At 54.9% G+C, this 12,785-nt stretch overlaps 1 protein-coding gene across 1 annotated transcript in view; it reads right to left on the bottom strand.

Moving 5' to 3' along the window:
• Positions 1–1,721: 1,721 nt before the first annotated feature.
• Positions 1,722–12,785, bottom strand: part of CBS (cystathionine beta-synthase) — a 31,146-nt gene continuing 20,082 nt past the window's right edge. Inside the window, exons 12-16 of the mRNA XM_060100415.1 lie at positions 9,481–9,558; positions 9,168–9,302; positions 8,350–8,458; positions 4,509–4,593; positions 1,722–2,583 (exon numbers count right to left, since the gene is read on the bottom strand). Coding sequence (XP_059956398.1) covers positions 2,438–2,583; positions 4,509–4,593; positions 8,350–8,458; positions 9,168–9,302; positions 9,481–9,558 — 553 coding nt within the window. The 3' untranslated portion in view covers positions 1,722–2,437. The remainder of the gene's footprint in view (positions 2,584–4,508; positions 4,594–8,349; positions 8,459–9,167; positions 9,303–9,480; positions 9,559–12,785) is intronic.

Genomic DNA, 12,785 nt, shown 5'->3' with positions numbered 1-12,785 from the left:
GGATCCCTTTCTCATTCCCTAGACTCTCTCTGTGAGCTGGGTTTCCCCACCCCTAAGTGGAAACTTTCTCTGATCTTCTTGTCCCAAGTGATCTAACGTTTTACGGTGACGTTCCCCATGTGGGTCTTTCTCCATCCGTTGCGCTGGGTACTAGGTGGAACCTTTCAATCTACAAACTCGTGTCTTTCAGTCTGAGACAGTTTCTTGAATTATTTCACTGGTGATTTCCTTCTCTCTTGTTTCCTCTTTTCTGGAACTCCTACAAACCAGATGTTGGAACCCAAGAAGCTCAAATAATTCCAAGCACAAGAAACATGAAGAAAGATACATCACAATTTCCAAAACAATACTGAACATAAACAAAGCCAGAGGACTCACACTTCTTGATTTCAAAACTTACTACAAAGCTACAGTAATTAAAACAGTGTGGTACTGGCATAAGGACAGACATATAGACCAATGGAACAGAAGCAAAAGTTCAGACATAAACCCATACATCTACGGCCAACTGATTTTCCACAGGAGTGCCAAGACCATTCAATGGAGAAAGAATGTCTGTTCCCCAAATGGAGAGCCATATACAAAAGAATGAATTTGGACCCCTGCCCCACACCATGTACAAAAATTAACTCAAAATGGATCAATGAACTAAACGTAAAAGCTAAAACTATAAAACTCTTAGAAGAAAACATGACCTTGGATTGGCAAGGGCATAATACCAAAAACGAAACAAAAGAAAAAACAAATAAACTGAACATCATCAAAAACAAAACACTGGGCTTCCCTGGTGGCGCAGTGGTTAAGAGTCCGCCTGCCGATGCAGGGGACACGGGTTCGTGCCCCAGTCCGGGAAGATCCCACATGCCGCGGAGTGGCTGGGCCCGTGAGCCATGGCCGCTGAGCCTGCGTGTCCGGAGCCTGTGCTCCGCAACGGGAGAGGCCACAACAGTGGGAGGCCCGCGTACAGCAAAAAAAAAAAAAAAAAAACACTGTTGTACACCAAAGGTCATTATCAAGAAAGAGGAAAGCTACCCCACAGAATGGGAGAAAATATTTGCAAATCACATGTCTGATAAGGCTCTAGTATCCAGAATATATAAAGAACTTCTACAACTGAACAACAAAAGGCAAACAACTCAATTTTAAAATGGGCAAAGGACTTGAATAGACATTTCTCCAAAGAAGATATACAAATGACCAAACAGGCACATAAAAAGATGCTCAATATCATTAGTCATTAAGGAAATGCAAATCAAAACCGCGGTGAGATGACACTTTACACCCACTATCATGGCTATAAAAAACAAAACCCAGAAAATAAGTGTTGGTGAGGATGTGCAGCAACTGGAACCTTCATGCACTGCTGGTGGGGATGTAAAATGGTGCGACCGTGGAACACAATCTGGTAGCTCCCCCCAAAATTAATCACAGAATTATCATGTGGCCCAGCAATTCCAGTCCTGGGTATATAACCCAAAGAACTGAAAACAGGTGTTCAAACAAACACCTGTACACGACAGTGCGGAGCAGTACTAGTCACAACAGCCCAAGAGTGGAAACAACCCAAATGTCCATCAGCTGAGAACGGAGAAACAAACTGTGGTCTATCCGTAGAAGGAATACTGTTCAGCCACAAAAAGGAACTACTGATTCATGCGACAGTGTGAATGAATCTCAGTACCATCAGGCAAAGTGAAATAAGCCAGACACGAAAGGTCACAGATTGTATGATTCTTTTTATATGAAATATCCAAAACAGGTAAATCCATAGGGATGGAAAGCAGAGTAGTGGGTGCCAAGAGAGGAGGGGAGAGGGGAGTGACGGCTTAATGGGGGGAATGAAATGTTCTGGAACTCGACAGAGGTGGTGGCTGGACGACCTCTAATAAACGCTACTGAATTACACATTTAAAAATTGATCATTTTAGGTTAAGTGGATTTCACCTCAATTAAAAAACCCCAAACACTCAAGCCACTCCAACCAACCCATCCCCCCCAAGTGGACCACGCTGCTGGGAGAAGGGCCACGGCACCGACCCGCGCTTCCTGGGCCCCATTCTCCTGATCCTCCCTCTGGACTCCTGGGAAAGGTACTGGCCTCTGCCTTCAGGCCCCCTACCCCAGTCATGGCAGGGGTTCATCCGCCTGGCCTGGCTGAGTTCTCTTTTAAAAGATTTGCTTGCTGAAACATCTTATGAGAAAGTTAGTTAAAGAAAAACACATCTAATCGAATAAATCATAAATAGATTCATTTAGGTGGCCAAGTGTTAATGACGGGGAACTATAACATCTCTGCCGGGCCCGGGCTAAGCAGTAAGCATCCTGGCTACCCATTGTGACAGAGTGATGCCCAGTGCCAGGTGGCTAAAAATCACGTGTTTGTTTGTTTAGTGTTTATGAAAGCAAAAGAGAACAGCCACACAACCTCGGGGGGTAGTCAGAGCTGGGCTGCGGCCCCGGCACCTTCACTTCCTGACTTTGTCTTCTGGTTCCGCTCGCGGGCGGCCACGAAGTTCAGCAAGTCGATGGCAGTGACAACTCCAAACACCATCTGCCTCTCACTGGACTCCCCGTGGCTGTGGTCTGAGGGGGGACAAGGCCGCAGGCTCAGAGGGGCCTCCACACAGAGCGTATCTGAGGCAGCCGCGTCCCCAGGCACAGGGTGGCGGGGGTGTGTGGGGAGGGTGCCCCGTGTCCACGGGCACCTGTGGGTCCTGGCAGCCCAAGCACAAGCGCCATCCCCTCCCAACACAAGCCACTTGGGCGAAGCTGCAGACAGCAGGGCCCTGAGCCCTCTGAGCCGCGCCCACCGGGGACGCCCAAGGGTCGCATTCATTCAGAACAGCCGGTGGTCACCCCTGGTGCCCAAGGCCCGAGTTGTGGCATGAAATTCCAATCCTACTCACACCTAACACCACCAGCTCACATCTCTGGCCTACAGTTCCATGTTCAAACCCACGCCTTTCTCTCAGGCTTAGAATGAATGCAGGCCGCTGGCCCCCTGCCCTGCCGCCCAAGGGCAGAGAGGGTGATGGAGATGGTAAATCTTACATTTCAACTCGACTGGGCCATGGAGTGCCCCAGAACTGGGCGAACCTCATTCTGGGTGTCTTTCGATGAGATCAACTCTTGATTGGATGGACCTAGTAAAGCAGATTGCACTCCCCAGTGTGGCTGGGCCTCATCCAGACAGTTTAAGGCCCGAATAGAACAAAAGGGCTGACCCACCACGAGTAAGATGGAAATGTCCGGCCTTTGGACTCGGAAACATTGACTCTTGGGGTCTTGAACCTGGCCACTAGCCCTGCAGGTCTTGGGACTTGCCAGCCTATAAGCCGTTCCTTATAGCAAATCTCTGTATACACACATCCTACTAGTTCTGTTTCTTGGGGGAACCCTGACTGACAGCTGTTGTGAAGCACACAGCAGGCTGGGCAGAACTGAGCGGCCGGTGGTAAATGCCCAGGTCGCACCCCATTCCACCAGACCCCGCTTCCCTGTCTGTCCCTCACGCCTTTGAGGGCAGAGGTCACACAGGGTGGGCTGCTGGAGACACAGAGAAGCCAGGCACCCTATGGGCCGGCTCGGAGCACCTCAGGAAAAAGCAACAGGCACCCAGAAGAGATGAGGGGCTTCTAGGCAAAGGGGCAGCTTTGGAGAAGCACTGAGCCCCATAGGGGCGGGCAGTCGGAGCGGTCTCCAGGTCCCCCAGGAGACACTGGCCAGAGCCGGGTCGGCAAACTTTCTGTAAAAGGCGGTACGGTCTCTGTTGTGACCCCTCAGCTCCGCCCACACAGCGCGAAAGCGGCCGCTGACCGTTCTTTCTGACAGGGCGGTGTCAAAGGAAACTTTATTTACAGACCCTGAAACCAGATCCCACGTCAGGGTGTGTAGATGTTCAAACACGAGTGTGTGACACAAGCAGGGGAGCCTCCCACCCAAGCTCGGGGTCCGGGGCCTGGACGCCCTCCCTGGTACTCGGAGGCTGCAAAGCTGATCACAGCGCCGCTCCCCAGCTCGAGGGGTGCGCGGGGCATACACACCTGCAGGTCCCCCCCACCCCCAAGGCCAGGTCCCGCACCAAGGAACCGAGGACAGGAGAGGGTTAGGTGGGGGCGCCCAGGCCCCAGGACCAGCCCTCGGCAGGCGGGAGGGCGGGCTCCAAGCCCCCCCGCACCACCAATTCTCGGGATTTCTATAACCCTCGTCCTCGTCCGGCACCAGAACAACATCCCCGGCCTCCGGAGATGCGGCCAGGAGGCCCGGGAAGGGCTTTGTGAGCAGTCTATAAAGCCCTGTGATCTCACCGCGAGCCGGTACCCAGGTTGGCCCACAGCGGGGTCCCTCTGAGATCTGGACCCAAGGCTGGGGATCAGCGTCTCCAGCTCCCAGACGCCCTGTGCGCTCACGGCAGGAAAGCGCACACACAAGCCTGGGCTGGGGGCCCGGCGGCCAGCACCCCACAGGGCTCCCGCCCCCGCTCCCAGCCCACAGAGGGCCCCACTTACACTGGATCTGCTCGTGGACCACCAGGGCGAAGTGGTCCGTCTCCAGGATGTGCGAGAGCTGGCCCAGAGGGTCCGTCAGGTGGATCTGGAAGGGAAGCCGTGGTCAGCGCTCGCCAGGGCAGCCCAGCTTGGCCGGAGCCCGAGGAAAGGAGCACAAGGCAGCAGGAGGGGCCGGCGTCCCTCCAGAAGGTTCTTCTGGAGCCTCTTGCTGACTTAGAAACTGAACGAGGCTTGACACACGTGAAAGGACACTTGGATGACGGGGAAGAGTCCGTACGTATCACTCTGCAAAGAGCCATTAGGACGGCTTCCCACAGTATGATTCCACCGCTATGAATTTCCGGAAAAGGCAAAGCTAGTCAGATCGGCGGTTGCAGGGTTCAGGCAGTGGGGAATGGGCGCAGGGACCCAGGGCACCCGGGGCACATACACTACTGTGTGCGATGCTGTAATGGGTACAGGTCACTGTACATTTGTCAAAACCCACAGAGCTGTAGAACCCAAAGACTGAACCCTCAGTAAACTAGTGACTTTAGTTACGAACAGCGTAATATTCGCCATCCATCGGAACAAATCCTACATCAGTGCAAGATGTGATAGTACAGGGCGTGGCGAGGGGCGGGGCGGGGGTACAGGGCGTGGTGAGGGGCGGGGGTGGTACAGGGCGTGGTGACGGGCGGGGAACATGAGCGCCCGCTCTGGGCCATCTGCTCAGTAGACATATGATGAGAGCTTCCAAGAAAAAGAAAGAAAGGACACTTAGGTCCATCTTTCAAACCCCAAGGTGATCTCCAAAGCTGTTAGCCCCACTGGAACCCTTTCCAGTTCGGCTCTGGCAATGGAGGCAAGTTCCCTGTGAGAGGACGCAAGCTCCGGGGCAGTGCCTTAACCTGTGTAAGGCGGGTTGGGCACCAGCTGCCTGCCAAGCACTAGTGCATGCTGAGCCGTACACAACACAGTGGCCCCGATGCTTGCCTTTACGAGGTCAGACGCTGGGCGTGGTCAGTAGACCACGGGGGTCAGGATTTCTCCTCTCCGCTGGGAGAATAGGGCGGAAAGGGGGCGCCACAGCTCCATGGGGACCTCCCCGTGCTGCTCACTGCCAGCGGCCAGACCCCCGTGGCGGCAGGAAGGGGCAGCCCTGGATGCGGAGGGTGTACCCAGGAGACAGGACCCACCAGGTTTCCTCGGGGCCGCATTCTCCTCGGGACACTGTCTGGACCAGGGATGCCGGGGACCCTGCTGAAGGACGTCCTGTGTCCGCTTACACCCACCGCTTGGTGCCTGGAGCAGGGCAGGCACACACGGCCCCACCCAACATCTTGGTGGCGGGGCGTCGAGACCCCTGAGGGCCTGGATGGCACTAGAGCCCAGGGAACTGGGGCTCGGCTACACCCCGGGGGAAGGCTGTGGCTGGAGGCCAGCCTCGGCCACTAAGGGGGGTGACCTGGTGGAACAGGGGAGAGCCAGTCCTGACTACCGGCTGGATCTGTTTCTTTTATTTTAACCTTTGCTTCCCGTTGCTTTTGTTTTCTAAAAGGACAGCCTGCCTCGGGGAGCCCCGCCCCTCTGCCTGAATGTTAAACCCAAGTGCCTTTGCTCAGGGAAACATCCTGACCCTGTGGATGGCTGCAAGAAAGAAGACATTAACACATCCCCTCCCCGAGGCTGGCCATTCCAGGGGACATTTGCAAACCGTATGGCCTTTTCACTTTACTTCCTCACCTCCTCCCCCTCTCTGTTCTGTGAAAGAAACCGGCATCCAGACCGCGGGAAGATGGTTCTTTGAGACATCAGTCTGCCATCTTCTCCGCCTGCTGGCTTTCCAAATAAAGCTGTATTCCTAGCCTCAACGCCTTGTCTCCCGATTTACTGGCCTGTCGTGCGGCGAGCAGGGCAAGCCCGGACTCAGTAACATTAGAGCGCTCAGCTCTTCCCTGGGGGAGGGAAGGGCACACACAGCAGAGAATCAGCAGGAAAGGCCAGAGACACAACAGAACTGGACTCAGGCACAGGACGGGGTGGAGAGCATGCACACCACACCTCGGAGGGACCTCAAAACACTGCTGGGCTTCCCTGGTGGCGCAGTGGTTAAGAATCCGCCTGCCAAAGTAGGAGACAGGGGTTCGAGCCCTGGTCCAGGAAGATCCCACATGCCGCAGAGCAACTAAGCCTGTGTGCCACAACTACTGAGCCTGCGCTCTAGAGCCCACGAGCCACAACTACTGAGCCTGTGTGCCACAACTACTGAAGCCCTCGTGCCTAGAGCCCGTGCTCTGCAACAAGAGAAGCCACCGCAATGAGAAGCCCTCGCACCACAACAAAGCGTAGCCCCCACTCGCGGCAACTAGAGAAAGCCCGCGCACAGCAACGAGGACCCAACGCAGCCAAAAATGAAATAAATAAATTTATATAGAAAAAAACCAAACCACTCTGCTGCATGAAAGACGCCAGACAAGGGTACACACGGTGGGGCTGCGTATGCGCACGAGCCGGGGGAGGGCGCACAGTCTACGGGACAGGATAGGCGTGCGGGGAGGGGAGAGGAAGCCTGGGTAGAAGTGGGGGAGGGAGGGGATGGATACGCTCACTCTCGACTGTGGTTTCGCGGGTGTGTGTTCATTTCAAAATCATCAAATGGGACATGTTATGTTCAGCTCAACGCAGGGAAGAGAAGGAGGGTCAGAAACTTCCAGGAATGCTGGTGGGCAATGGCATGGGCGGAAAGGCTGCCCCTGCTCAGCCTGGCTGGCCACCCACATGCATGTGACGCCGGGCCCTGTGCTTCCCACTCAGGGCCCACGGGGGCCAGGATAGCCTCTTGGAGCTTCCGCTGGACTGGGGGGCAATAAGTGCTCCAAGAACACACCCCGTGTGCTAGGTGCCCGGGGCCTGGGGGTCAGAGAGGCCGAGAGCAGGGGACGGGGGGTGGAGGGCAGGAGAGCAGAGATAGCCAGTGCCAAGGCAGCAGGAAGGGACCGGCCTGAGAACCAGGGCAGGTGGACGGCAGGAGTGGAGGCAGCCGGGGTTGGGCTTGGCAGGGAGGGGCAAGACCCCACCCACACCTCCTGTGGTCTCTCCAGCCGCAGAGAGGTAGGGCCAGGAGTGAGGGGCCGTGCAGGGACCACGCTAGAGGCGATGGCGGGGGGGTGGATATGGGGAGAAACACTCAGATTCTGGTGACATTTCAGCTATGTGTGGGATGGGGAGAAAGGAAAATCAAATCCATTCCTAGATTTGGGCTCCACCTGCCAGCCTTTCAAGCGTGAGACAGCCAGCAACCCACCACTCCCACTCCCTGGGGGTCCGAGGAGAAAGGGGTTGTGGAACGTCCGGAGACCAGGGAGAGGGGCTGCCCTGACCCCAGGCACCCTCGGGGACACGGCGTCGGCTCTGCCCTGGCCCATCACAGGGTGGCCATCATCTCAGGATGACCACGGGGTCTGACCAGCCCTGGCTCAGCCCCCAGAACGTTCTAGTTCTTATTAAATAATTAGGCATGCCAGGTGATCTTAAATGATGTGTGCACCGGACAAAATCAAGGCCTGGTGCTCTGGGAATGGTCACGCTGGCAGATGCCCGGCTCGGCTGGGATGACGGTCCCTGGGCTTGCCAGTGACCACAGGCATTGCCAAAGTACGGGCGTGGGTGAGCCCTCACCAATGCTGGCCTTTCCCCACCTGGGGCTTCTCGCTTTGTGAAGCCGGGGCGAATTGTCAGATTTAGGGGTCTGATGGGGTCTGGGGTGGTGTCAAGGGTCAGGGGCGAGGGACGCGTGGCCCCGCCTCCTGGGACAGAGCTGGTCTCAGCACCGCCTGCTCAGGCCTCGCGGGGCTCATACCTGCTTGAACTGCTTGTAGATGACTTTTCGAACTTGGTCCGATGGCTGAACCTTCCCCGCGAGCAGGGACGAGAGCATGTTCCCCAGGGTCACCATCCCCAGGATCACCCTGGGGAAGCGGGGACGGGGCAGGGTCAGCACTGGTGCCTCTCCTGCACTCTCCACCCCCCACCCCCCACCCCCGCCAAGACAGCAGAGTCCAGCACAGCCACCCTCAGGGTCAAACCCAGAACTCCTCTTAGAATCAACCACTATCTGCCCAGGGTCTCTGTGTGGCAGAAGCCCAGCAGTGACCAAACACCCTGCCCTTGGAGCTGACCGTCCAGTGCAGGGAACGGTAAACCAGTGAGTCCTCTGGGCATCTCCATTCTGACAGGTGTCAAGGGTGACCAGCTGGCCAGTGTCCTGGGACATGGGACTTTTGGTGCTAGAATTGGGGCAGTCCCGGGAGAGCCCTGATGGTGGGTCACTGTCACCAGGGCACGTCTGTCACAGCCTTCCACTGTCAGGCACATGCCCAGAGCCAGGGCAGGACCGTACGCCAGCCTCCTGTGCACACGCTGGGTGCAGTGGGCTGGGACCAAGGCATTAAAGCCCAAAGGGTTAATATGAGCAGCCCCCATCCTGGCCGGTGCTCAGGGACCAGCCGTCCAACGCTCTGAGCATCTGAGTGCAAAGTGACCAAGGTCAGCCGACCAGCTGTGCGGTCCACTGGGCTGCCGCGTCCAGCACCGCTGACACAGAGCAGCGTGGAGCACAGGCTGGAGGCACCCAGCAGGGCCCAGAGGGCAGAGCTCTGGATGGAGGCTGAGACTGACCCCGACTCGTCCACCACGGGCGCCTGGTCGAAGCCCTTCTCCCGGAGGATCTCGATGGTGTGCTCACAGGTGACCGTGGGCAGCACCGTCAGCGGGGCCGACAGGCTCAGCTCCTGAACTCGGAGGTGCCACCACCTGCAGGAAGAGGGTGGGGCAGGGAGGCCGTGAACCAGGAGGCTGAGTCCAGGACAGGGAGACCGCAGGGGCACCCAGCCAGGTGCAGGACAGCACACGTGCCCTGGGTACCAGGAACGCAAGTCCCAAGCCACACGCGTGTGGTCGGGGAGAGATCTCTGCTCAGAGGCGTCCTCACCATGGCTTCTTCACCAAGAGGTCCTCCTCCTTCATGAAGCCCTTCTGCAGCATCCACTTGTCACTCAGGAACTTGGACCTGCGGCACCAGAAGTCACCAGGGTCTCACCACCACCTCTGCCCACACTGTGGGCGGAGGTCCTCAGAGAGAGAAAGCCCAGCATCCCTCCCCAGACCCCACAGTCCAGCAGAGACCCCAAAGGGGCTGGCTGGAGGCTCCGCGAAGAGGCCTGAGAGCCAGATTCCAGAAAGACCCCCTAGGGAACTGTGGTCGACGGGGGCATCTGGTCAACCAGGGCTGACTGAGCTCAGAGCACAGCAGAAGGTTCTGTGGTACGCTGGGACCTAGGACCTGGGACCCTTTGCTGCAGTGCCTGCACCTGGACAAACAACTTCTCAAGCAACAGATACAAAGAAACTATGAGGGACTAAAAATAACTGCATGCGGGCCTCCCTGGTGGCGCAAGTGGTTGAGAGTCCGCCTGCCGATGCAGGGGATACGGGTTCGTGCCCCGGTCTGGGAGGATCCCATATGCCGCGGAGCGGCTGGGCCCGTGAGCCATGGCCGCTGAGCCTGCGCGTCCGGAGCCTGCGCGTCCGGAGCCTGCGCGTCCGGAGCCTGTGCTCCGCAACGGGGGAGGCCACAACAGTGAGAGGCCCGCATACCGCAAAAAAAAAAAAAAAAAAAAAAACAAAAAAAAAAAACTGCATGCACAGCACAGCTGGGGCAAATTCAGGACAAAACAAGATACAAAAAGACCAAAAAACCAACTGCCACTTCTGAGTTGCTGGGAGCAAAAGCAGGGTCCTGCAAATGCCCCATGTCCACAGCACCACAAAGGGGTGGACAGACCACCTAAGCCACCCCTCCAGCCCTGACCCCTGGACCCACCCCTACCCTCACTCCACTTAAGGGACCAGCTCACCCCCTCCTCAGGGAGAGAGCAAGGGAAGCTGTTACTTGTTTTCACTCCCGCCTGCTGCAGAATGAGTCCCCATAAAGCCTTGCCTGAATCTCTTGTCTGGCCTCTTATTAATTTCTACTGATTAAAGAGTCCAAGAACCCAGGTGGGTTAACAGTTCTGTCCCGGATCCTGTGCCATCATGTCCCCTCGGGGCTCCTGGGTGGCCTCTTCCCTGGCTGTCCTCATGTCTGCTCTGGCAGAGGGGGATGAGGGACCCCATCCCACCTGGGGTCAGAGGACACCAGACCAGGCCTTGGGGTCTGCCAGAGACCTGCCCTAAAAAGGCAGATGAGAAAGCACCTGACAAACAGCAGCTTAGGCCTAGAGCTAGAGGGGCAGGTTTGGAGGGAAGACCCGTTGAAAGCCCAGAGTGACTTCAGTTTATGGGTGAGGAAACTGAAGCCCAGAGGGCAAAGCAGACGTGTTGACCCACACCAGCCATGTGGCTGATAGGGTCTTGGTGCTCCGGCCAGGTGTCAGGCCTGAGCCTCTGAGGTGGGAGAACCAAGTTCACAGCAGTGATCCACCAGAGACCTCCCGGCCCCTCATAATATCAATCGGCAAGAGGTCTCCCAGAGATCTCCGCCTCAACACTAAGACCCAGCTCCACTCAACAGCCAGCAAGCTCCAGTGCTGGACACCCTTTGCCAAACAACTAGCAACACAGGAACACAACCCCACCCATTAGCAGAGAGGCTGCCTAAAATCATAAGTTAACAGACACCCCAAAACACACCACCAGAGGCAGTCCTGCCCACCAGAAAGACAAGATCCAGCCTCATCCTCCAGAACACAGGCACCAGTCCCCTCCACCAGGAAGCCTACACAACCCACTGAACCAACCTTACCCTCTGCGGGCAGACACCAAAAACAACGGGAAATACGAACCTGCAGCCTGTGAAAAGAAGACCCCAAACACAGTAAGTTAAGCAAAATGAGAAGATAGAGAAATACGCAGCAGGTGAAGGAACAAGGTAAAAACCCACCAGACCAAACAAATGAAGAGGAAATAGGGAGTCTACCTGAAAAAGAATTCAGAGTAATGATGGTAAAGATGATCCAAAATCTTGGAAATAGAATGGAGAAAATACAAGAAATGATTAATAAGGACCTAGAAGAACTAAAGAGCAAACAAACACTGATGAACAACACAATAAATGAAATTAAAATTTCTCTAGAAGGGATCAATAGCAGAATAACTGAGGCAGAAGAACGGATAAGTGACCTGGAAGATAAAATAGTGGAAATAACTACCGCAGAGCACAACAAAGAAAAAGAATGGGGCTTCCCTGGTGGCGCGCAGTGGTTGAGAGTCCGCCTGCCGATGCAGGGGACACGGGTTCGTGCCCCAGTCCGGGAGGATCCCACATGCCACGGAGCGGCTGGGCCCGTGAGCCATGGCCGCTGAGCCTGCGCGTCCGGAGCCTGTGCTCCGCAACGGGAGAGGCCACAACAGTGAGAGGCCCGCGTGACGCAAAAAAAAAAAAAAAAAAAAAAAAAAAGAAAAGAATGGAGGACAGCCTCAGAGACTTCTGAGAAAACATTAAACGCACCAACATTCGAATTATAGGGGTCCCAGAAGAAGAAGACAAAAAGAAAGGGACTGAGAAAATATTTGAAGAGATTATAGTTGAAAACTTCCTTAATATGGGAAAGGAAATGATCAATCAAGTCCAGGAAGTGCAGAGAGTCCCATACAGGATAAATCCAAAGAGAAACATGCCAAGACACATATGAATCAAACTATCAAAAATTAAATACAAAGAAAAAATATTGAAAGCAGCAAGGGAAAAACAACAAATAACATACAAGGGAATCCCCATAAGGTTAAGAGCTGATCTTTCAGCAGAAAATCTGCAAGCCAGAAGGGAGTGGCAGGACATATTTAAAGTGATGAAAGGGAAAAACCTACAACCAAGATTACTCTACCCAGCAAGGATCTCATTCAGATTCAACGGAGACATTAAAACCTTTACAGACAAGCAAAAGCTAAGAGAATTCAGCACCACCAAACCAGCTTTACAACAAATGCTAAAGGAGCTTATTTAGGCAGGAAACACAAGAGAAGGAAAAGCCCTACAATAACAAACCCAAAACAAATAAGAAAATGGTAGTAGGAACATACATATCAATAATTACCTTAAATGTGAATGGATTAAATGCTCCAACCAAAAGACACAGACTGGCTGAATGGATACAAAAACAAGACCCGTATATAGGCTGTCTACAAGAGACCCACTTCAGACCCAGGGACACATACAGACTGAAAGTGAGAGGATGGAAAAAGATATTCCATGAAAATGGAAATCAAAAGAAAGCTGCAGTAGCAATTCTCATATCA

Source organism: Mesoplodon densirostris, chromosome 5 (assembly GCF_025265405.1).
Source record: "Mesoplodon densirostris isolate mMesDen1 chromosome 5, mMesDen1 primary haplotype, whole genome shotgun sequence".
NCBI lineage: Eukaryota > Metazoa > Chordata > Mammalia > Artiodactyla > Ziphiidae > Mesoplodon > Mesoplodon densirostris.
Note: the sequence above shows the minus strand (reverse complement) of the source record. Positions and strands in the feature narration are given on the sequence as shown.